Below are 21,351 nucleotides of genomic sequence, written 5' to 3' on the forward strand. Positions count from 1 at the left end.
TTACTAGTAGAGCCGTTTAATATCTTACCTCCCCAAGTCTTTATTTGGCTAGTATTCCTCTATATTAGGGTAAAAGGCATATATAATAGTTATAATTAGGAGATTATTAAAACTGGATATAATATAAACAAGAAATATAATAGAAAAAGAAGTAATATATAAATAGGAGATATATTTTAGGATATATATTACTATAGCCTGCTTCTTACAGGGCCCCTAGAAGTAAAATATAAGCTTCTAGGGAAGAAGAATATTCTATACTAGTAGACTTCTTATTTAGGTAATCTAGAATAGCTATATTATAATGAGAGTATTATTTTTTGAGTCTAAAGAAGGAGACTTGTTATATAATACCAGTTATATGGTACTATTACACGTGACTTAGTATATAGCTAGTGCTTTTAGCCCGGTATATAGCCTTTAGCTTAATTTAACCTCTTTACTACTATAATAATATTACCTTATTATAATATTATATTAAAATTAAAGTTATAATTATTTAAATAATTATTTATTAAGCTAAATAAAGTATTTAAAATTATTATTATAAATATAAATATAAAAAATAAAAGTTAAAAAAACTATATTTTAAAAAATTATATTATAATTTTAAAGGGTTTTTTTTAATAATAAATTATATAAAAAAAAGAATTTATTTTTAAAAAATGGTTTTTAAAGCTCTTTAGTAAAAGAAGAAAATAAAAGAAAATAAGAGAAGTATTTAATTTTAGAAAAAGATTTCTCAAATTCTTTTAAGAAAAAAAAAGTAAAAGAAAGCAAGAAAAGTTCTTAATTTTAGAAAGAATTTCTTAAATTTTTTTTAAGCTTTTAATAACAAGTTAAATATTTCTTTAAATTATATAATAATAAATTTTACTTTAAATTCCTTAAGAAAAAAAGAAGAAAAAAAGCAAATAAAGTCTTTAATCTTAAAAAGAAATCGTCTAGTATTCTTTTTAATTATTTTTTAAGTTTTTTAATTTTATAAATTATATAAAGATTTTATTATATTAGCTTATTTTATATAATTAAAACCCAGCTTTTAATAAGTCTAAATCGGGCTTTAAATAAATAAATGAATTAAAAATTAACTTTTATTAATAATAAATACTTTAAATTTAATAAATAATTTATTAAAAGAAATATTATTAATTCTTTAAAATTAAAGATTACTTTATATAATAAGTTTATTTTCTATAATAATTTTATTATTATTAAAAATTATATAACAAATTTAATAATAATATCTTTAAGGAAATATTTTATTTAAAAAGCTAAATAATATTTAAAAACAAGTTAAAAATAAAATAATTAGTTTATTATTATAGAAAAAGAATAATTATTTAATTCTTAGCTTTATTTAGCTTCTTTATTATAGTATTATTAATAGTTTATAAGGCTATTTAATAGGTAAAAATAAAAGTAAAAAGAAATATAAAAAAAAGGTTATAAAACTTTTTTTTATACAACTAATCAAGTATTAATTAAATTGATTAAGATTAATTAATTTAATCTAATTAAAAAAAACTAGATTACATTAATTGTAATTTAATTACATTAATTAATTAATTAATTTCACTAACGAAATTAATTCTTTAATATACTGCACTTATTAAACAGACGCAAAATCTCCAGGTCTGGCTTCGTATACTGACGTGGGTCCCCAGTTGTAATTCCTTAATCAGGCGCACAATTAAAACAAAAAGGATTCTTCCCAGGGACGAATGCAGCCACAGACAACAAAGAAATTACTGCGATGAAAGAAAATGCGAGAAATCTACGCACAATAAGAATACAACATTCAAATCGAGAGTTTCATCCAATCTTTGCAAGAATGCACCCGGGACAAGGGCCATTGCGTATATAGTAAATCAGGGACAACAAAAGCCAAACCCACGCTAGCCGGGCAAAAATATTGATTGTTTTGCAGTGGGGAATACAATCGCTGAAGTGTTCCCAACAAGTACCATTACTACGCAGTTATATAGAGAGAATATTGCACTTCACTATGCCTAGACCTGGTGCAATGGCGGCTGAAATAGTATTTTTAAGGCATTCTAATATAAAAATAGAGGGCTATTAATAGGGCAGGTTATAAGCCTAAGCTAGGCTATAAAAGGCTTAGATTTGAGGCTGGATATAAAGAAAAAGTTACTCAAATCATATGCTTTCAGAAGTAAAAGTCAAGTTATTTACTCTAGAGCTTATAGAACAAGCACAGAAACAATCCAGAGCATGCCTAACCTCTTAATGTGGCAAGCATAGTACAGGGACATGACTATAAAAGTATAATTAATAAGATAGAGTTTCACAATAATGAGCATTTCAAAGTGTGTTTCGCAAAACTGAGCTTTCACTAATGACTGACATGAGACTAGGATATTCCCCCTCCGCCTTCCTAGCCTGCTTTGCCGAAAAGTTTATAGGATGGGAAGACCAACGGAAAGACAAAAAAGCTGGCAGCCACGTGGCACTGAGCGACATGGGCTTGGCAGGGTTCTGACTTTGACTTTAACTAATTATTTAGGGTTTCCTTCCATGAAAGGGTCCGTACACTTTCTGTCCTCTATATAATGGGATCAGGCTTGGCAATAATACTTTTGGTATTAATAAGGTATTAATACTAGATAGTATTAGTCAGGTATTACAAGAATCGATATATATTAATACCGAATTAACTCTTACTTCTTAAATAGCCTTAAATAATTTCTTTCTTTTATTATTTATTTTATATAATAATATATTTATATATAATTTCTTTAATTTCTAGTCTTTCTATTAATATAAATATATAATATTATTAATAAAAGTTAATAAAATCTTGAATTTAAAGAATTAAGCCTTATATTCGTATTTCTTATTAAGATGCTTATTATAAGCAAGCCCTACAAAAATCTCAAAAGCTTTTTTTACTTAAAATAGCCGTATTAAAATAAGCTTTAGTCTGAAGTATAAGATAAGTAATTAAATAAAAAGCCTAAATTAAGTAAAATATTTGCGCTATCAAAAACTTTCTTATAAGAGAGGTAATTCTAAAGTTAATTGTAATTAAAGGGTAGAATTAGGTTCAAAGAATCGATACTTTATCCATAGTATCGATACCTATCGATACCTGAAATTAGGTATTACTACCAAGCCTGCATGGGATTGCAACAAACATATTTGAAAGGCGGTCCTCTACAGTCGAGATGGAGAAGCCTCCGCCTCCCTATCTATCTTTTTCAATCAGTAACTCCTAATGCCTTTGTTTGTGCCGCATTGCGGCATTGGTAACTGGCGTTTGCCGCCGGTATTGCCGGGCCGTTGAGGGGGCCGTCTGTGCAAGGAGCTGAAGGTTCCATAAAGGCAAGACAGGGTGGAACCACCTCAACGGCAAGTTGCGTTGATCGAGTAGGCTTGGACTGGCTGGTATGCCTGCAGGCGATGCTTCGGTTCATGCAGCCGTGACGTTGCATGGCGGAAGGGGTTGTACGGATATCGCGGCATTAAGTCACGGGACTTCAGTTATGTGCTCTGTAGTGCCTGTAGCTATAGCCCCACGCTGTTGGCAGAGTGGCTATAGCGCTTAGATGCTGAAATTTAGTGCTCTTATAGAGCACTTTAGCGTCAAAGCCCTGAACTTGCGAGGGCATACCCTAGAAATGTCTTTTAATCCCTGAAATGTCTCACAGGGGCTTGACCGTAGGGGCTTCTAGCGTCTGCCTCAACTATAATCCGAACCTATCCGTTACGCTGCGGTAGCGCCCGTGTCGGCCCACGCGCATTCAAGCGAATGTGAGTAGCAAATCATATCGTCAAATTCTTGATTTCAAGACCTTTGATTTGCTGCATTTTTGCGGTTGATCCCAGGAACACGGGCGCTGCGGCAGCGTAACAGATAGTAAACGAATAGTGTATCCCGGCCAGGCATGCCCTGAAGTCGTATGATTTTATGCCGCGGTATCCGTACTAAGACTCAGGTTAAGAGAGACGGCAGTCGTAAGACAGAGCCTGGCAGGGACCAAAAAACCTATATATAACAGAAACTTCTCGTCACCTCACCAAACATACCCGCTTGCCATTCCGGTATCTTCATCAAACGATTAGTTGTCAAAATAAATCAACAATTTTCGCCGCTGAAACGAATCGCACAAAAACAATCTTCAAAATACTTCCCGTTTTGAAGACCTCATTAAACAATCCCATAACCAAAGGTTCGTTATTACCCACAGGTTCAACATACTGGCTGGTATTGACATAAGTTCTCACTACAGCATGAAGCTCGCCGTGTTGTTCTCCGTCTTGGCTGCTACGAGCACCGTGGTAGCCAACCCAACTCCAGGCTTTTCCTTTGATGCAAATGGAGTGGCTGCCCTTCTTGACCCGCGCGTCTGTTGTACTTGTTCTAATGGGGATTCGGGCTGCGGTGGTTGGTGTTACACGAATTGCCCCTCTTGTATCTCAACCTCTTGTTCAGAGTAGATGCGATAAGAATAACGAAGTTTATAAATGGAGGTTGGATGTTGTGTATTCGTATGAGGTTGAAGGGGATTTCGATATGGACTAGTCCCTTGGTTGGCGCTGCTTTTCTGTTAGCAATTTGAAGACCTGTTTTTGGCTATTTATGTGCCTCGTGCAAGTATTTTCCACATGGGTGCCTTGTAACTTACTCACAAATGCAAAGGCTCTGATATTAAAATATCGAAACCGAGTGTTCTTGATAATACTGATTTAACTGAAGAGAATAATAAGATCCAAGAAAAACATCGCATTGAAGACTGGGCCAGAGCAACAGGCTCCCACTTTACACCAGAGAAGTCTGAGCCAATACACCTCAAAGGAGAAAGGGAGTACTGAACAAAGCCAATATCGCCATTAACGGGAAGACTCTTAAAGCTTCCCCTTAGCCAAACTACTAGATGTAGTTTTCGATTAAGGAATGAGATGAGAGAGGCATATGCAATTGACGGTGAGAAGAGCATCTAAAGCCAGCATTGTCATGGGAGGGCTCAGATACCTCCGTCTAGCCCAAATGAGACAGTTCTAGCGAGGACGCGGCCAAAAGTAAGGAGACTGACTGATAGAGTTCAACGCTATTATTTTGCCGCAGACAGGGTCCTAAATAGGAAGTAGGGCTTCGGCGACATCCTTTTTTGTAAAGAGATTCAAGAATTCAAGTACTATTTGCTTCTAAATACCTTTAATCTTTTATTATAGCTAATTAAATAAGATATAAAGAGTTAAGCTAATAATGCTCGAACTAGAAGTATTAGAATTAGAGCAAATTAAAAACAAATAAAGATAAGATTACAGGTTTAGCCTTATTATAAAATAAGACAAAGCTAAGGCTCGGGTATATTAGCCTTAATAATATTTCTTAAACCTCTTTTAAAAAATAATAATTATAATAATAGTTTCTAAAAGTTTTTTCTTATAATATAAAATAAACAAGTTATAAATAAGGCAAATAATTTATATATAAAACAAGTTTTGAATTTACTTAAAGCTTTTTTTATATTTATTATTAATTAAAAGTTTTAATTAATTATAAATATTATAATAAAATAACTATTATTATAATAATAAAAGCATATATTAAAGCTAAAAGCTATTTAATAAGCTAAAGTACTAGTTATATACTAAGTTATATATAATAGTATTATATAATAATAAAGTAATATTTTTAATACTTATACTTATATAAGTACAAATATATATATAAATATAGCTTTATTATAAAAAGAAAAAAAGTCTATTTGCCTTATATAAGGCTTAGAACTCCCAGAATTAGCTCTCTGGCTAGTTTCTAACGAGAAACCACAGTATAAGCACATTCCTCTTGCTTATTTGACCTGGGCTGTTGCTGGTTGAACCTGACCAAGTCTGAGCAATTGAGTCTAAGGGAATGAGCACTAGCATGAGTGGTTTCGTTGCTTCGAGCGCAGTTGCAATTCTGTAGGGATCTGCAACTACATGTACAGGCAAAGTTACACTGTCAACTCCAACTCAGTTTTTCCTTTACCAGAGGTTGGCAACAAAGCTCAATTAATCATCCTCGATCGGCTTGCGTCTCCAAGTAGCCTGCTACAGATCCCAGATCAGGTGGGCTACTCCTAACACCCTAGTGAAGTAAGACACGGCACAAAAAACAAAGATTCTGGCAACAGGCTTCGCTAGCAGAAAATCTGCCTGAGCGAGTCAGCAGGTTGCGGCTCAGTTCTGACATGGCATCCTACATGGCTACGCGCAGTGGCCTTGCTGCATGATCATCCATTAACTACTCTACTTTTGAGTAATGTTGCATCGTTGGTCTTATCCCATTTGCTGGACTTTTAATCGCGATGTCCCACTCACATGTTCCAAGTAGTGGCTGCATGATCATCCATCAACTACTCTACTTGAGTAATGTTGCATCGTTGGTCTTATACCATTTGCTGATCTTCAATCACGATGTCCCACCCGCGTATTCCAAATGAGATCTCATTCGCTCTGCCACCTACCCCATTCCGTTTTTATCATTATGCGCATGGGGGCTCACTCCCAGCAACTAAGCCTCCACAAGATAGCCCCCAAAACCCAAAATAGCCCCCAATAGTTTCAATCGAGCCAGCGAGTGGCAGATAGTCCAGCACACCAGGCATATGAGCGGTGCCCGATCAAACTGGCACGTTATAAGATCGCCATGTTGGTAGTAAATTTGCTGCTTCAAGCTACCCCAACTTCAAGATGTCTAATACTTCATTTTTGTCGTCTCTTTCTTTCTTCAACGATGAATATCGCGGAGTCAATATCAGCGAACCCGAAAGTACAGAGGAAAGCGGGCTACGAATATCAAGCAATAAAATCCTGAGAAAACCTTTCAACCATAATGCGCCAAGGACAAGGCTGTCCTCTTGGACAAATGACGATGATGGTGAATCCCGTTTCCGAAATATACCTGCGGTTTGGGACCTAACGAAGATCGCAGAAAGCCTCCTTCCTCACTCTCCGACCGCATACCAAACTCCAACAGTACCACTCCTGCCGCCTAAAAAGACACACAGATTTGTACGCAAGCGGCAACTTTTGACGCTGCTTTTCGAAGGCTCCGCACGTTTCTTCATCACTGTTAGCTTGACTGCAGGCCTGCTATGGACGCTATTCTATTATGCGAAAAAGCCTGTGTTGCGCGAGTCGCAGAAGAAGATGTTCAACACCCTCGTAACGTCTCTAAGTATGAGTCTTGGTATTGCTATTGCAAGCAGCTTCAAGGAAGTGGCGATCAATATTCGGTGGTGGGTTTTGAGTCGGAAAAAGAGACCTCTTTCAGAGGTGAGTACACCTGTTCTAAACAAACTCATGTGGAAGCTTACGCATTACAGGTTGACGCAATCTTGGAGTGCGGAAGCCTCACAGGTCTCACGGTCCTTGCTGCGAAGTCGACCCGCGATCGAAAGCTAAAGATTGCTATAATTTGTGCGTTGTGGGTGTTGATCAACATCGTACGTCCTGTCACACAAGAGGATTCTTCATTCATGTTCACACCGAACAGGCTGCACAAGTTGGAGTTGCTATGATTGGTTTGACGTACTCTTTAAACAATGCTGTCGATTATAATAGTAGCGTTATTGGTGATATCCTATTCACAGACGTGTCGCAATCTTTTGCTTATAGCATCGACTACGATACCACGGCTGCTAGTGAGCTTGCAGCACACACAGTTGGTCTCATTCCTTCAAAATTATGAGATGAAAACTAAAGACTCTCTAGTATGGGGAAATGGCCCTTGCCTGGGCGATGGGAAATTTAACAATAGATGCTAAAGTAACCCCCCCGACGCCACTCTCCGCTGCTGGTAGCATTCCCTTCGCGTATCTTGCAACTCCCGATTACTTTCAATATTTCTTTATGGAATCCTCAGCCAACTCTGGTCCCAACTCCAATCCCATCAACTTCTACAGTAACCGCAGCATCAAGACTACAGGCTCTTGTGTTACTTACCCTGTTCATGACAATGTCAACGGGTCCTCACAGTCCTTTACAGTCGAGAAAGACGGCAAAACATATGATCCCGGCTTCGAATCTATAGGACCAAATTCGACCACATACTATACACAACAGAATATGGAATGCGGGCCAAGATGTAAGGAACTCTGTGCTTACGAAAATAATGGCGTGGCAGCCTTCTATTATGAATGCAATGTCACGGTGAGCACCGTCTCGAATGTATCATATCCATCGCAGAATGTCTCGGACAAGAACGCTCTGATGGCAGCGGGGGCTATCGGCTTGCAAGGCTATCAGCAGTATTCTAATTCCCAGCCCATGTCTCAATATCAGCAGTTCCCCGCCGAATCAACTTACGGGCACTTTGTAGGTGATGGGGCGCAGATGGCCTCGCTCATGAGCCAATTTGCGATTGGTGTCTTTGTTACCGCGGACAAGATCATGCAGCCCATTCGGGTCCCGGTAGATGGCCTCTTGCCACTTCAAGGCGTCCGTCTTTCGGTCGATAAACCAGTTGTCGTGTTTGCTATCCTAATCAGTATTGTTGCTTGCCATTTTGTGTTGTTTGTTCTAGGCTCGGTGCTGGCGAATAGAGTTGTTGTTGTTAATGATAGTTATTTGGCAATTGCGCTTCTTCTGAGACCGGTTACGGAGAAGATGGCGAATCAAGACTTCCTGGTGGGGGGAGAAAGGAGCTTCCCTGATATGGAAAAGATGGATGTTGTGTACCGCAAGAGTATGAGGGGAAAGGAGCGAGATGGGATTATGGGGTTAGAGATTAGTGAAAGCTAATCGCGTGAGGAATCCGAGGACTTGGGAGGGGGCTAATGACTCGTAGCCTCTTATGTTATGTCATTACTTTTTACGAGTACGTTCCAGGAAATTGAATTATAATCCTTTAATAAGTAATAATAGTATAACGGGCATATTTTCTCTTTTCCCTTCTCTTTGCCTGCATTTAATAAGGCAATAAATAAAGGAAAGCCTTCTTTTACTTTAATAATATAATTAAATATTTAATTGCGAAACTTTTTACTATTAATATTAATTAATTATACTATAAAAGAAATTTTAAATAGAATATACTTGTTTTAAATAAATAAAACAAGTTAGTTAATATTAAGTTTTTTTTAACTAAGTAATATAAAATAAAAGTAATATTATTTATTTAAATAACTTTAAATTAATCTTTTATTTAAAAACTAGTTATAATAAGTATTATAGTTCAATATTATAGTATTTATATAAGATTCTAATTTTACTTTTAAATAAATAAATAATAAATTATTTTATTTTATTAGTTTCAAGAATTTAATATCTTTTTATAAACTTAATAACTAATACTTAAGCTCTTAATTTATTAATATAATATAGTAAGCTATATTTTATATAAATTGCATTATTTTAATAATTTTGAAATTTTAATTATATAAAAAACTAGCTTTTTATATATTTTATTATATATACTTTTATTTTTATTATTTTTATAATAATAGAAATAAAGTATTAAAATAAAGCTTAATAATTAATAATTTTAATATTTTAAGGATTTAAAACTAAGAGAAAAATAAGTAAAATATTATAATAAATAAATATAGCTAAAATTACTAAAATATCGAGCTTGATTTAACTTTTAGTTTAGAACTAAGTTTAATTCTTTAGCTAAAATTAACATTTTTAGCTAAAACTAATTATATAATATTAGTTATTATAATTTCATTATTAAGTTATATTTTATATTCTAGTATATTTAATATAAGTTTTATCTTATTTTAGTTTTTCTCTTATATTAGCTAGTATTTTAACTAATTTTATTATTTTAAATAATATATATTTTTTATTATAAATCTATAAAAAAAGCTTATAAATAGAATATTTATAAGAGAAATTATTTATTAAGAAAAAAAAGAGCCTCGAATTAAGGGTTTTTAAATATTTATAATTCCTTGCTTATAGCTTAGCCTAATAGGGCTTAGTAATTTAAATTTCCCAGAATATAGCTTTCCTTAATAATATAATATAATATAATATAATTATTAGATAATTATAAATATCCAGATATTATATTATTTAAATATTTAAATATTTAGATATTATATCAAATAAAATATAGAATTATAATGTTTTTCTTTTATTAAGCTTTATAATTTATAAAATAAAAATAAAGGGTTTTAAGCTCATTTATTATTTTAGCTTTATTATTATAAATATAATATAAAATATAAAGAAATACTTATAAATATTTATATAATTAAACTATTATTAGAAAACGCTTTTTATAAAAATAATTAAATTAAAATAAATAATAATTATATAGCTTTAATTTATTACTAAAGATATTTGAATTAAAGTTTATTTTTTTGAGCTTAGTAATAAATTAAATAAGGAGTTAAGGGCAAGAGTATTAGTTATAGTTTGAAGTAAGAATTTTAGAGTATGGCTGGCTAAAGGAACGTTATAACGGGCTCTCTTCTTTAATAGCTAGAGTGACCTCGGAAGGGTCGAAGAACAGTTACTACGAAGTCTAGTAAATGCAGAATTGATGAAAAACTCAGAAAGAATAGGGTTAGTATTCATTATCAAATACTTCTGCTGCCTACACACCCAGAACTTAGACGAATCTCTAGCATCCCCCTCTGTCGGGCCGATGGCGAGCCTTGTTAGGCAGCTACTTAACCAGATACTAAGCAGAGAACTCGATGTTAATACCCCATTTCTCGAGAAATCAGACTGAAAGAATGTGGAGAGCTACGAACTGTTGTCTTGTACTGTACTGTACTGTACATGGTCTTTCGAGAGCTCGTAAGATAACTCCCACCGAAGACGCTACTGGTTTGCGAAGTGAGTCTGTATGAAACGAGAGCTCTCGGAGACGATACAGATGTGGTCATGAGACGCTTGACCCATTTGGTGGCTAACCCCATGGATATTGTCATCCAGATGTTACTTACTTGCAGTGGTCAAGCTCTGGACTTCCAGCAATATTTCCAGGGAGATGAGATTCTCGGTACTGACGAAGACACCGACATAGACGAATTAGCCATACGGAAGATTCGACACATTAGAGGTAGCGAATGAATCTAGGATATTTCATACACAAAAGACCCCCTCCATACCAACAGAGAAGCAAAATAGAAATTTCCTGGCACTTGAAAGATTTTTCGAAACCCAATGATACAAACTTCTGGGGAAATTGGTTAATCTGAAAGACGAAAAAGAGTTCTTGGTGTTGACGTGGCCGTAATACGGAAGGACCAACGCTAACAGGGGTACGCGAGAAAGTCGCGCCCTCCTCAACCGACGCGTTTGAAGATACACTCTCTCTACAAGAACTGACATATTCAACCATTTCCAGCTCAAAGAATGGCTTTCCAATCAGCGCCCCCAACCTCTTCAGTCTCCAGCTTAGGGCGCGACAAACAAAGCGTTGAAATGGAGAGAACATGGCTTGGACTTTGGCCCGAAGTCACAGATTTGACTGGATCGCCCGAGAAACTGGCGTCGGGGTTAGACAAGCAGCTCAAAGAAGTCATCGCGACTACCAGCCACAGCGCTTTACGCAATGCGGTGCTGGAACTCTGCAAGCAAATGCCTGAGGCGTCGGACTTCCTCTCTGTCCTCCTCATACCGCCTCCAGCTTTCAGCACGAGGGTCGAACACACGGGTGTGGTACAAGAAAAGGCTACCAAGAAAAGAAAGAGGAACATATGCGAGAATTGTGAAGGAGATGCCGATGATAATGACGGATGCTGCAAGTGGGCTATGATGCAGGCAGCAGAGTAGGCAAAACCCTATCTAGGGTGTCGGAAGTGACTGATAGTTAGACGGCAGGATTCAAGAGGCGAAGAACCTCCTAAGCTCCGATTCTGAGAAGGGGGGCGGTCCGCGCATCTGCGATGAATGTGGCGGTGACCCCGACGAAGGCGATGGGTGTTGCAAATGGAATATGATGCGGGAGTCAAAGTGAGCTTGCCAAGTTGGCTGCAACGAAGTTCTGGCATGGCTGACTTACATGGCAGGAAATATGAAGCGAGATTGTTCCTGAGCGTCTGTGACAAAACAAGGTATGAGTCGGAATCCGAATCAGAATAGAGTCCCGGTATCCTCAACATGCAACTGTGGCTGTCGGTATTTAGCAATGGAGCTGTGTTGGCGCGGGCATTGGCAATGCACTCATGTGTTTCCACATACACAGTAGAATGAGCTTTGCTCAAATTTATAATATTTTCTGTTTCGCGGCCTCAAATTTTCGTGCCAATAATATCCATCGCCCCAATTTTGCTGACGGTGGACATCTCGCCACTCATATTCGCATCAATCCGGATTGTCAGGCTCTTCACACCAGTAAACTTCGACGCCTTCAGTTTCAGCTCTGCCACTCCATTAACGTACTCATCAGAGTAGATGTTAAAAGATTGTGTGTTCTCCGCCTCGCCAATCGAAGACTCCATATCCAAATCGTTCGCCTCCACTCCCTCTGGAGATTTCGTCACCCGAACAGGAATGTTTGTGCCAACTTGTATCCGCGACGGAGCATTCGATACCGAGTCTCTCGCTATTGTGATCTCGAGCTTACTAGGAGTAACTGCTTGTGTAAATGGCAGATGGATGAGGAGTCGTGAGCCCGAGGCTGAGGCTGCCGCGTATCCGGCCGGAGGTGGAAGCGCGATATTTCGGACTGAGCTGAGGAGCGACGCATTCAGCAGTTTGGCTGTATTGACATCAATCAACGGCCTTAAGCTGTATGGCCCTACACTCGATGTACTCGACTCGCCCTCCTTTGTGTTTGGTCCTTGTCCTGCTGTCTCCTTCGCCGCTGCGGTGGTGTAATATCCAATCTTCGTCGTTAGTTGTTGTGGATCTGCGCCCTTGACTTCATCGACCTTCTTTCCTTGCTTGAAGAACTGGAACGTCGGCATCGCTGTTATGTTGCATGCTTGCGCGACATCCTTCGCCTTGTCGACGTCACATTTCGCAAAGATTATGGAGGTGGAGGCTTCGTGGGGCTTTGCAAGCTTGTCGAATACTGGGGAAATGACTTTGCATGGGCCGCACCAGGTTGCGTAGAAGTCGATGACGAGGAGGGGGTTAGCCTTGAGCTTGTTGAACTGCGATAGTGATTTGATTTCCTGCATTTTGGTTGAGAATGATGTTGCTGATGAACGAAGAGGGGTGGGATCATGAAGTTATCGGCCACGGTGGAAGGGTCGGCCCGAGATTCCAGAATCTACCCCGCCACCTCGCTGACAAACGTTCGGATTCAGTCCTGGTGGTCTTCCCGTCCAATTGGGTAAGCATTTGTAACCTCCCTTCTTTGGTTACAGGACCTAGGAGACGGACTGGTGAAGTTCAAGCTATCAGGTGCAGAAGCAGAATAATTTAAAGCCGTCTGCGATGTTAGTTCCACCAGCCTGAAGCTGCTTCCCATGGGAATGTGTAAAACGACACCCCCCGGGGTGTCGTTTGGGGTGTCGATTGGGGGCCACTAACCCAAAGTAGAGGAGCTCGGACAGGAACACCAAAAATCTAGCTTTCTCTTTAGTTTAATTTGACTTTATAAGGAATTAATATAATTTAATGCTTGTTTCATTTTCTTATAGCGCTAATTAAGGGCTATTCAAATATAAACTTTTTATAGAATTTGGATTAGTAATGGCTCTTTAAATTAAAAATGTTAAAAATTTCATATTTATAACCTAAAGATAAGCTTATGAAAGCCTAGAAATTTAGCGAATAAGTTCCTAAAACTGGACATGGGAGCCCTATTAGCACCTAATTTACAGGGCCTTATAGGGCCTAAAAACTAGACCTTAATTAATTAGTATAAAAAGTTCTTTTAATTAAAATTCTATTTTAAGGAATTACTTTATTATTGTCGGTTCACTAGTAACGCGTAGCACCGTCACGTAATATGCGTGGAATGCTCGTTGCATAGTTGGTGAAGTGGTTTTTTATTCAGAAGTAGGAGCGCAGTATCGTGGTGTTGACATGCTCCTAAATCTGCTAAGCCTATTGGGACTAGTCAACGGGTTGAGTCACGCATGTGATGCGAGGTCACATGACCAGTAAATTCGCAGTGCAGCTGTTCCGACAATTATAGATTAAGAAGTATATAATTATATTATAAGCCTTATACTATACTAGCTTACACTTATATTTAAAAAATCTAACTTAAATCCCAAAATACCCTGGCCCCCAATCGACACCCGGTGGGGTGTCGTTTTACACATTCCCCTTCCATGCCCCTCCTTTTCACGTGGCCCGTTCTCGCTAAATTTATATGATACAACCCCTAATCCACCTTTGGGATTGATCACCCAAACACAACCTCCAATCAATGTATCCACATCGATATAGAAACCCCTACCAATGTTGAATCAATGCTTAGGCCCTATACAAAGCCGGAAAGAGAATAGATTTGTTTCAAAACGTTAAGAATTTGCCAATACAATCGCAAAATAGAGGCCTCAGACTTGAAATTATCGCAGAATCTGCGGGGTTACTTTCTAAGCATGTTAAGCGAGCTTAAATAGGAAACCCTCACCAGGGACAGCAAAAGCGAACTAGTTAATGTCATAGCGAAGTTGGACATCAAAGGGAGAAGATTTTAAATATTCTAGAAATCGATAGATAATAGGAGGAATTAGGCTTTAATTACCCCAATAAATCGAAGGGACCTTCGGATGGGAGGTATCTGAAGTAGTCCAAGGTGACTTAGGAGATTGAGAATTCAGTACCGCTTTTTCTGTCCACTGCTAGGGCATTAGTCTCCAGCGAGAGAAGTTCAATGGCGGGGAATCAGGAATTGAGATTAATTCTGCATCAATAGGAGATTTAATTTCAACTGGGGAGAATACATCAGCGTCAAGGGGGGCTCGTCTTCTAGGGCAGATCTTGTATTTAAGTTTCTGAGTTTCTTTCCTCCTTTTCATTGGCCACCGGGCATTGTTAAAGAAACACTGCTCTCGTCTCAGAACCGGGCGCTGAAGGATTCGGTGTGTAGAGGTGTGGACGAATGAGGGCGGCGTGGGCGTGGCTCGTCCTCGGCAGAGACAAGAAAACCAGATTTTTTGTTTCTCGGTCCGGCTGGAGCCCGAGCCAGCCGAAAACACGCGCTGATACCCGCAAATGGCCTTTCCATTCTGGGCTCACCGACGCCCGATGCTTATCGCTTGCCTCAGGGATCAGCGAGCGAATTGTGTGTGCACCCGCAGGATAACGGCGCCTCAGCTTGGCATCTGTTGCGACTATATCTTCGTCCTCTATCGCCGTCGCCGCGATGGCCACCCAACCTCACACGATGACCCATCGCAAGCATGGCGGGCGCGCCGGCCGAAGAAGCACCCGATGGCCTAGTCATCCCTTTGGATGGTCCCGTTGAGGATTGGGAAGTCTTTATAGACTTCGAGCCTCGATTTCCAACTCCTTCACCCCCAGCTGTGTCGCTTGGGATCGAATCTTCAATTCGACAGCCTGGCTCGACTCCTCAAAACCAACAGGTGTTTGTCCATCCCCATGCCCCGGTGATCTGCGCCCAGAAATCTTGGAGACAGGAAGAGATCCCACGCAACCTTATTAGCATTGGCAATGGGCACCCTTCAGTAACAGCCCGGTCACATACGGTTTCGGAAACTGTGGATGAGGGCTCACATCCCACTGCTTCATCAAACCTTCCTGGCAACAGCGTGAAGTCAACAAAGAGGAGATTCGACGATTTCATTTCGAGTTTCTCAAGTGGTGAAAATCCAAGTCAGCAGCCGAGGAAGCGACAAGAGTATCTAGCAGAGCGGCGGAAAGAGGTAGCTAAGGTGCGCAAAGTGCGAGCTTGCCAGAGATGTAGGATGAGAAAATTAAACGTAAGCTCCTTTGCGACACCCACGATTGGGTTTGGGTTTAAATGCGGCAGTGCCAAACGAGCGGATCATGCGACCGTTGCATCAACTCGGTTGGTGGTAGCATGATAATTGGGGAACGTATCTGCGTACGGCATAGTCTGGAAGAATTGAGGTTTCGAGGAGCCGGTACAATTCACCCTTCACCTTTCGATCCTGAGATTACTGACATCGTGAAGATTTATTACACGAGAGTCACGATAGGCAGTCCATTCAGGGTTTGTTTAAGCCAGACGAATCCGTATCTCGAACCGTATACTTACGCTTCCGTTCCTATGACACTGGCATGCCTCTTCGACTTGAGGTCTACGACTACTCTCAAAACCCCTATGATGATGACAAAGTGGTGAGCTATACCCTGAGTGCGAAGTCTCCTAATGAACCACGCATCCCTCAATTTTCAACGCTTGCGACTCCAAAATACGCGATCTTCGACCAATCACTTCCGTCTCCGCAGGATCTAGAAGAATGGATAAAACAGCAAGTGGACCCAATAGAGCATACGTGGAGTCCGTCAGCCATGCTTTTTAGCTCCTTTCGTTCACTTCTTACTGCGTATTTGAACACCGGGGTTGAGTTGCCTTCGGTAAGATACTGCAAATATCTCCCCATTAAGCCGGCTAGTTTCTCATTCGGGAATAGCAAGGCCTCTTGAAAGCGGCTTTGAGCATCATGAACCTTTACGAGTGCTGGCGAAACGTCTTGCTTGTGCAGGGAGAGCAATCTCACGAAGACATGCACTATATCTCAAAAACTGCCGGCCTCCAGATCGCCCTCATTGCCAAGCAAGGCATCGCAGAATACGAGATGGAGATTCTGTCTGAGATAGACGCTCTGATTTGCAAACCCAAGAGACCTTCTAAGGAGAATGAGTTTCCTATCTGGGCAGGGTTTTGGTCCCTTTCCCTATTGTACAGAGATATTCTCCGACGATACCGGTACATGTCACATTCGGTTTATTACCCAAAAGGCCGTAAGTCAGCCACAACTCCACTTCAAATCTCTCTATAACTGGATACTGCCCAGATTTCGATACTGCGATTGCTTTAGCTAGGCACATGTACCACACCCTTACCTCGTCCTACAGCTTTCTGTTCCGCAACAGGCACCCATTGGATATTGATTGGCAGAAGGACGGCAACTTACCTCATATTGATCGGGAGGTCGACAGGCAGCGTATGTGGAATCACCTCGACGGGGTCAAAGAGCGAACCCGTTTGTTCTGTAAGCCAATTCGCCCCTTCAAAATGACTTTACCTCTTAACAGTCCCGCCAATTTTCAGTCGAGTCGTATAAGCACGACGAAGATGATTGTATTATGAGGGCCTTGATGATGGAAGAGAAGTGCCTCGCTGTGTTGCCTCAGCACCCGGCAAAAGCCTCAGTTGCTCCGTTCCAAGAGAACTACTTGCAACCTCGCAATGATGTGTGCTATGGAAGAGTAGTTCCAATAAGTGGGTTCTGTCAATGTTGGCAGTAATTAACGGCAATTTTGTTTGGTTAGTACAGGGGTCAAACCTTTCAGCTCTGAGTGCCGTCTTCCGTACGTCTGCTGAGAATGTACTGAGATACGGAACATATAAGATGTGGGCATACGAGTGATGTCTCAACGGCGTAGTCGTCCTGTGGGAAATTACGGTTGCTTAGTGATAGGGCATGTGTTGAAATTGGTACGCTACCATAGCTAGCTCACCAGTCCTTCCAGCACCAGGTTCAACCACTAATTTAGGGTTCTCCACTCTCATTTGTCATGCGTCACTCGCTGAGCTTACCAAGCTTACTAGTATATCGTCATTTTGATTACTTTTGATTTATCAGCTGATTAATAATGTATCGGAGAAAGCGGGCTCAGCATCACCGGTATCGCCGAAGGGTAATGGGAATAAATCCCTTACTTTAGACACTTTTCCTCTGTTTTTACACTTCACTCTCCTGTATCTAGTCATTCTACAGATTATCAACCTCCAACATATCGATTTTCCATTAATAAATCGATCACTTTCCAATAGGTTCTGAGCCCGGCTAGTGCTTTACTAAGCGATCCAAGCGTCACTTGACATTAGTACTCGCTTGTCCATTCCAAAACCATTTCCAAAAAATCATCAAAATCGTCAATTTTGGTGAATTTCACCCATTAGTTCGGCTTCGCGTCAGCAGAATTCGCCAAAAACACAGCCATTTTCGGCCAGAAATTCTCCGCAAAATCCAACATGCCGGATTCCAAAAAATCAACCCATGTCACCTATAAAGGTACGAAAATTGAGCCTCTCTCGGACGACAATATCTACTCCTGGATGGACGACGCTATGAACCTCTTTATCGTCGAAGATCTATGGCAATTTGTTAATCCTGATCAAGCTCCTGCTCTTATAGAAGCAGGCCCAAAGGACGATAAATCAATTACTCGTTAATTTGCAATCGCTAGAGCGGTACTAAGTTTACTTATTACCCATAATACCTGGTAATAATTCAAGGAAATCAAGCTCGCATACCAAATTTGGAGCCAGATTTAAGCTAAAGCTGGATAGCTAAAAGCTCAAAAGGAAGCCCTATACCTTCAATAAATGGAAACTATCACGTTTAATACTACTATGGGAATGGATGACTTTATTAACCGCATTAGTCGCAAAGTAGCTGAAATCAAGGGAGTAAATGGATTGATTTCGGACGTTTCTGTATCCGGATACCTGATTCGTGGCCTCCCAAAGGAATACGACTTATATAAGCCCCTCCTGAATTCCATTAGAGCTAACGTTAATAAATTGAAGCTGGAATTACTCAAAGCGGACGCTTCTACTAAGGAGGAAAAGCTCAGGGCTAAACCTCCCGCTTTTAACCCAGATACTACTCCAAAGGCACTAGCTATCCAAGGGAATAGTGAAAATTAGTCAAATAATAAGCCGAAGCATAGAAGAGATCCAAATGCCTATTATACGTTCCACAAATTCAAAGGACACGATATTAAAGATTATACTACGTATAAATTGGCCCAGGATTACTTTAATTCTAATGGAAAGGACTCTAATTCCACTAATCAGGAGGCGCTATTAGCTCTATTAGCTCCATTAACTATCTATAAAAAGGCCTATACTGCCAAAAAATCAACTACTGGAAAATCGATATTTAGTGCCCTGCTCAGTAGCTAATTACATAACGATAATTTTGCGAATATCTAGTATATTAATTCGGGCGCTATGGACCATTTTACGGGAAGTAAAAGCTCCTTTATTACCTATAAAGATATGGAACCATTCCCTATTACCCTTGGTAACGAATCCACGATTCTTATTAAGGGTAAGGGAACCATTATTCTATCTACTATTCCTGAGCTAAAAGTATAGCTAAATAACGTACTATATAGCCCCCAATTCCGAAACACGTCGTTATTATCGATTCCCAAAATTACCCAAGCTAGAGGAAGCGTTAATTTTTCCACTGGGAAAGCCCATATTATTAATGACGGAACGACTATAGTAACCGGTACATATAAACCATCCACTGGGTTATATTAGCTTGACTAATTTGGTTCAGGGCGTGCCCTAAAATCGTCAAAATCGGACGCACTAGCCTCCCTGGAAACCTGGCACTAGAGATATGGCTACCTGAATGCGAAGTATATCCTGGAATTAGTAAACCACGTTAATAGATTCTAATTCAAAAATCAAAACCCGTTTAACTACGATTCCTGTAATATAAGCAAAATCACTAGGGCTAGTATAAGCGATTTATACCCTGAAAAACTGCTTCCAGGAGAGTATATCGCAATTGATATATGGGGGCCATTAAGGGTAGCCTCCCTTAGTAGAAACACTTATATACTATCCACTACCTATAAGGGATCCAAATATTGTATAGTAGCGTATAATTCGGACAGAAAGAGCTATTTTACCGATCTCCAAAATCAGGTTACCTTCTCTGAAACCCAAACTAGGAATAAAGTCAAACGCCTATATCTTAATAATGCTCCGGAATTTGTATCAGGCCAAATCAAGGAATAGTACAAATCAAAGGGTATTCGCTTGGAACTAACTACTACTTATACGCCTGAGCAGAATAGTATTTCTGAACGCAGTATATATACGATTATCGAATTAGAGTATACGGAGCTAGAATAATTGGGCTTACCATACGAGTTTTGGGAGAAAGCCGCTACACATGGGATTTACGCCTATAATCGGTGCCACCTGCCCAAAATCGGTATGACTCCGTATAAAGCGTTTTATAGGGCTAAACCGGACGTTTCCAACTTACGCATATTCGGCTCCTTGGTATACGTTTATATACCTAAGGAAATAGCTTTATGGCATAAGCACATAGCCAAAGCCTTTAGGGGCATTTTTACCGGCTATGGTGGTTCTAGATACCGAATTTGGAACCCGCATAAGCGGATATTCGTTATTTCTAACCATTGCACTATTAAAGAACACGTCAAGGGAGTTTTACTCCTAAACCTAGTATCCCAGCTATATAGAAGACTAGTGGGAACTACTACAGAATCTGATAATGGTTCCACCGATAATTTGGATAACCCCGATACAGATTACGGAGATACTATTATTGTTAATACTAGAAATTAATAGCTTGATGATCCATTAGAAAACGATGGAGAAAATCACTCCGATGCCGAAGGGGATGCTGCTGAAAACGCGTCACGTGACGCAATTAGGGGTGCTCCTGACCTAAGCGAGCCCCCTGAGCCCCTATTTGAGAATAACCAAGAACCTGTAGTACCCACAGGTGCTTCTAAATAGGGTTCTACAAATCAGGAGGCGCCCAAAATGGTCAGTTTTAGGGGTAAACTACTCCCTAGACATCCGAAATCGACTAGAATTACCGGGGAAACAGTGGATTACCGAGCTTTAATAGTCAGTAACCAGAATACAGAAGCTTCCAAAATTCCATTATTAATTAAAGAAGCTCTCTCTGGTCCAGATACCTATCTTTAGAGACCTTCGATTAAGAAGGAACTGGACTCCCATTTACGGAACCATACCTGGGATCTAGTAATACGAAAATACCAAAAAACTATCGGATATCGCTGGATCTTCAAAATCAAGTCTAATGGACGCCACAAATCTAGGCTTATAGCACAAGGCTATACGCAAGAACATGGCATAGATTACTTTGAAACGTTCGCACTAGTTACTAGACTTTCTACTATTCGAATCATGTTAGCCCTAGCGGCTAAATATGGGCTATATATCTAATAAATGGACGTTTAGATAGCGTTCCTATATAGAGAATTGGAAGAAGAGTGCTATATGGAACAACCTCCTGGTTTTACTAAAGGAACGAACCTTATTTGCCGCTTACGGAAGAGTATTTATGGCCTGAAACAAGCCCCTAGGGTTTGGTATCAGGTAATTAATCGTTTTTTCTACTCCATTGGGTTCCAGCGATTACTTAGTAATCCAGCGCTCTATATCCACCGGGAACACGAGGTTGATTAGCTACTAATTCTAATCGCTATTTACGTAAATGACATGATTATTAT

The 21,351-nt window shown here is 39.4% G+C and overlaps 4 protein-coding genes across 4 annotated transcripts; 3 read left to right on the forward strand and 1 right to left on the reverse strand.

Annotated features, from left to right (window-relative positions):
• Positions 1-6,705: 6,705 nt before the first annotated feature.
• On the forward strand, positions 6,706-8,782 carry K444DRAFT_578195 (uncharacterized protein; the record flags this gene model as incomplete). The annotated part of the gene is made up of 4 exons (XM_024877600.1): positions 6,706-7,290; positions 7,341-7,460; positions 7,511-7,678; positions 7,729-8,782. 4 exons carry the CDS (start codon positions 6,706-6,708, stop codon positions 8,755-8,757), a joined length of 1,902 nt encoding a protein of 633 aa, XP_024743789.1. The 3' UTR covers positions 8,758-8,782.
• Positions 8,783-11,154: 2,372 nt separating this feature from the next.
• Positions 11,155-12,203, forward strand: K444DRAFT_605878 (uncharacterized protein). The gene is made up of 3 exons (XM_024878888.1): positions 11,155-11,744; positions 11,797-11,928; positions 11,985-12,203. Exons 1-3 carry the CDS (start codon positions 11,329-11,331, stop codon positions 12,055-12,057), a joined length of 621 nt encoding a protein of 206 aa, XP_024743790.1. The 5' UTR covers positions 11,155-11,328; the 3' UTR covers positions 12,058-12,203.
• On the reverse strand, positions 12,018-13,209 carry K444DRAFT_605879 (thioredoxin-domain-containing protein). The gene is made up of 2 exons (XM_024878889.1): positions 12,157-13,209; positions 12,018-12,087 (listed from the first exon to the last, which is right to left on the reverse strand). Exon 1 carries the CDS (start codon positions 13,098-13,100, stop codon positions 12,207-12,209), a length of 894 nt encoding a protein of 297 aa, XP_024743791.1. The 5' UTR covers positions 13,101-13,209; the 3' UTR covers positions 12,018-12,087; positions 12,157-12,206.
• A 2,005-nt stretch (positions 13,210-15,214) lies between these two features.
• K444DRAFT_605880 (uncharacterized protein) lies at positions 15,215-17,790 on the forward strand. Its single transcript, XM_024878890.1, has 6 exons — positions 15,215-15,821; positions 15,872-15,986; positions 16,037-16,443; positions 16,500-16,830; positions 16,884-17,081; positions 17,141-17,790. The coding sequence occupies exons 1-6, from the start codon at positions 15,282-15,284 to the stop codon at positions 17,335-17,337; spliced, it is 1,788 nt and encodes a 595-aa protein (XP_024743792.1). The 5' UTR covers positions 15,215-15,281; the 3' UTR covers positions 17,338-17,790.
• The last annotated feature ends 3,561 nt before the right edge of the window (positions 17,791-21,351 follow it).

This window comes from Hyaloscypha bicolor (genome assembly GCF_002865645.1).
Source record: "Hyaloscypha bicolor E unplaced genomic scaffold K444scaffold_10, whole genome shotgun sequence".
Taxonomy (NCBI): domain Eukaryota; kingdom Fungi; phylum Ascomycota; class Leotiomycetes; order Helotiales; family Hyaloscyphaceae; genus Hyaloscypha; species Hyaloscypha bicolor.

What these genes read in the sequence shown, in the direction of transcription:
- K444DRAFT_605878 (XM_024878888.1), top strand. Translation starts at nt 11,329, where the DNA reads ATGGCTTTCCAATCAGCGCCCCCAACCTCTTCAGTCTCCAGCTTAGGG. An exon ending in GCTATGATGCAGGCAGCAGA is followed by an intron (nt 11,745 to 11,796) that starts GTAGGCAAAACC and finishes GTTAGACGGCAG; the next exon opens with GATTCAAGAGGCGAAGAACC. An exon ending in AATATGATGCGGGAGTCAAA is followed by an intron (nt 11,929 to 11,984) that starts GTGAGCTTGCCA and finishes CTTACATGGCAG; the next exon opens with GAAATATGAAGCGAGATTGT.
- K444DRAFT_605879 (XM_024878889.1), bottom strand. Translation starts at nt 13,100, where the DNA reads ATGCAGGAAATCAAATCACTATCGCAGTTCAACAAGCTCAAGGCTAAC.
- K444DRAFT_605880 (XM_024878890.1), top strand. Translation starts at nt 15,282, where the DNA reads ATGGCGGGCGCGCCGGCCGAAGAAGCACCCGATGGCCTAGTCATCCCT. An exon ending in CCGGGGTTGAGTTGCCTTCG is followed by an intron (nt 16,444 to 16,499) that starts GTAAGATACTGC and finishes ATTCGGGAATAG; the next exon opens with CAAGGCCTCTTGAAAGCGGC. An exon ending in AGAGCGAACCCGTTTGTTCT is followed by an intron (nt 17,082 to 17,140) that starts GTAAGCCAATTC and finishes GCCAATTTTCAG; the next exon opens with TCGAGTCGTATAAGCACGAC.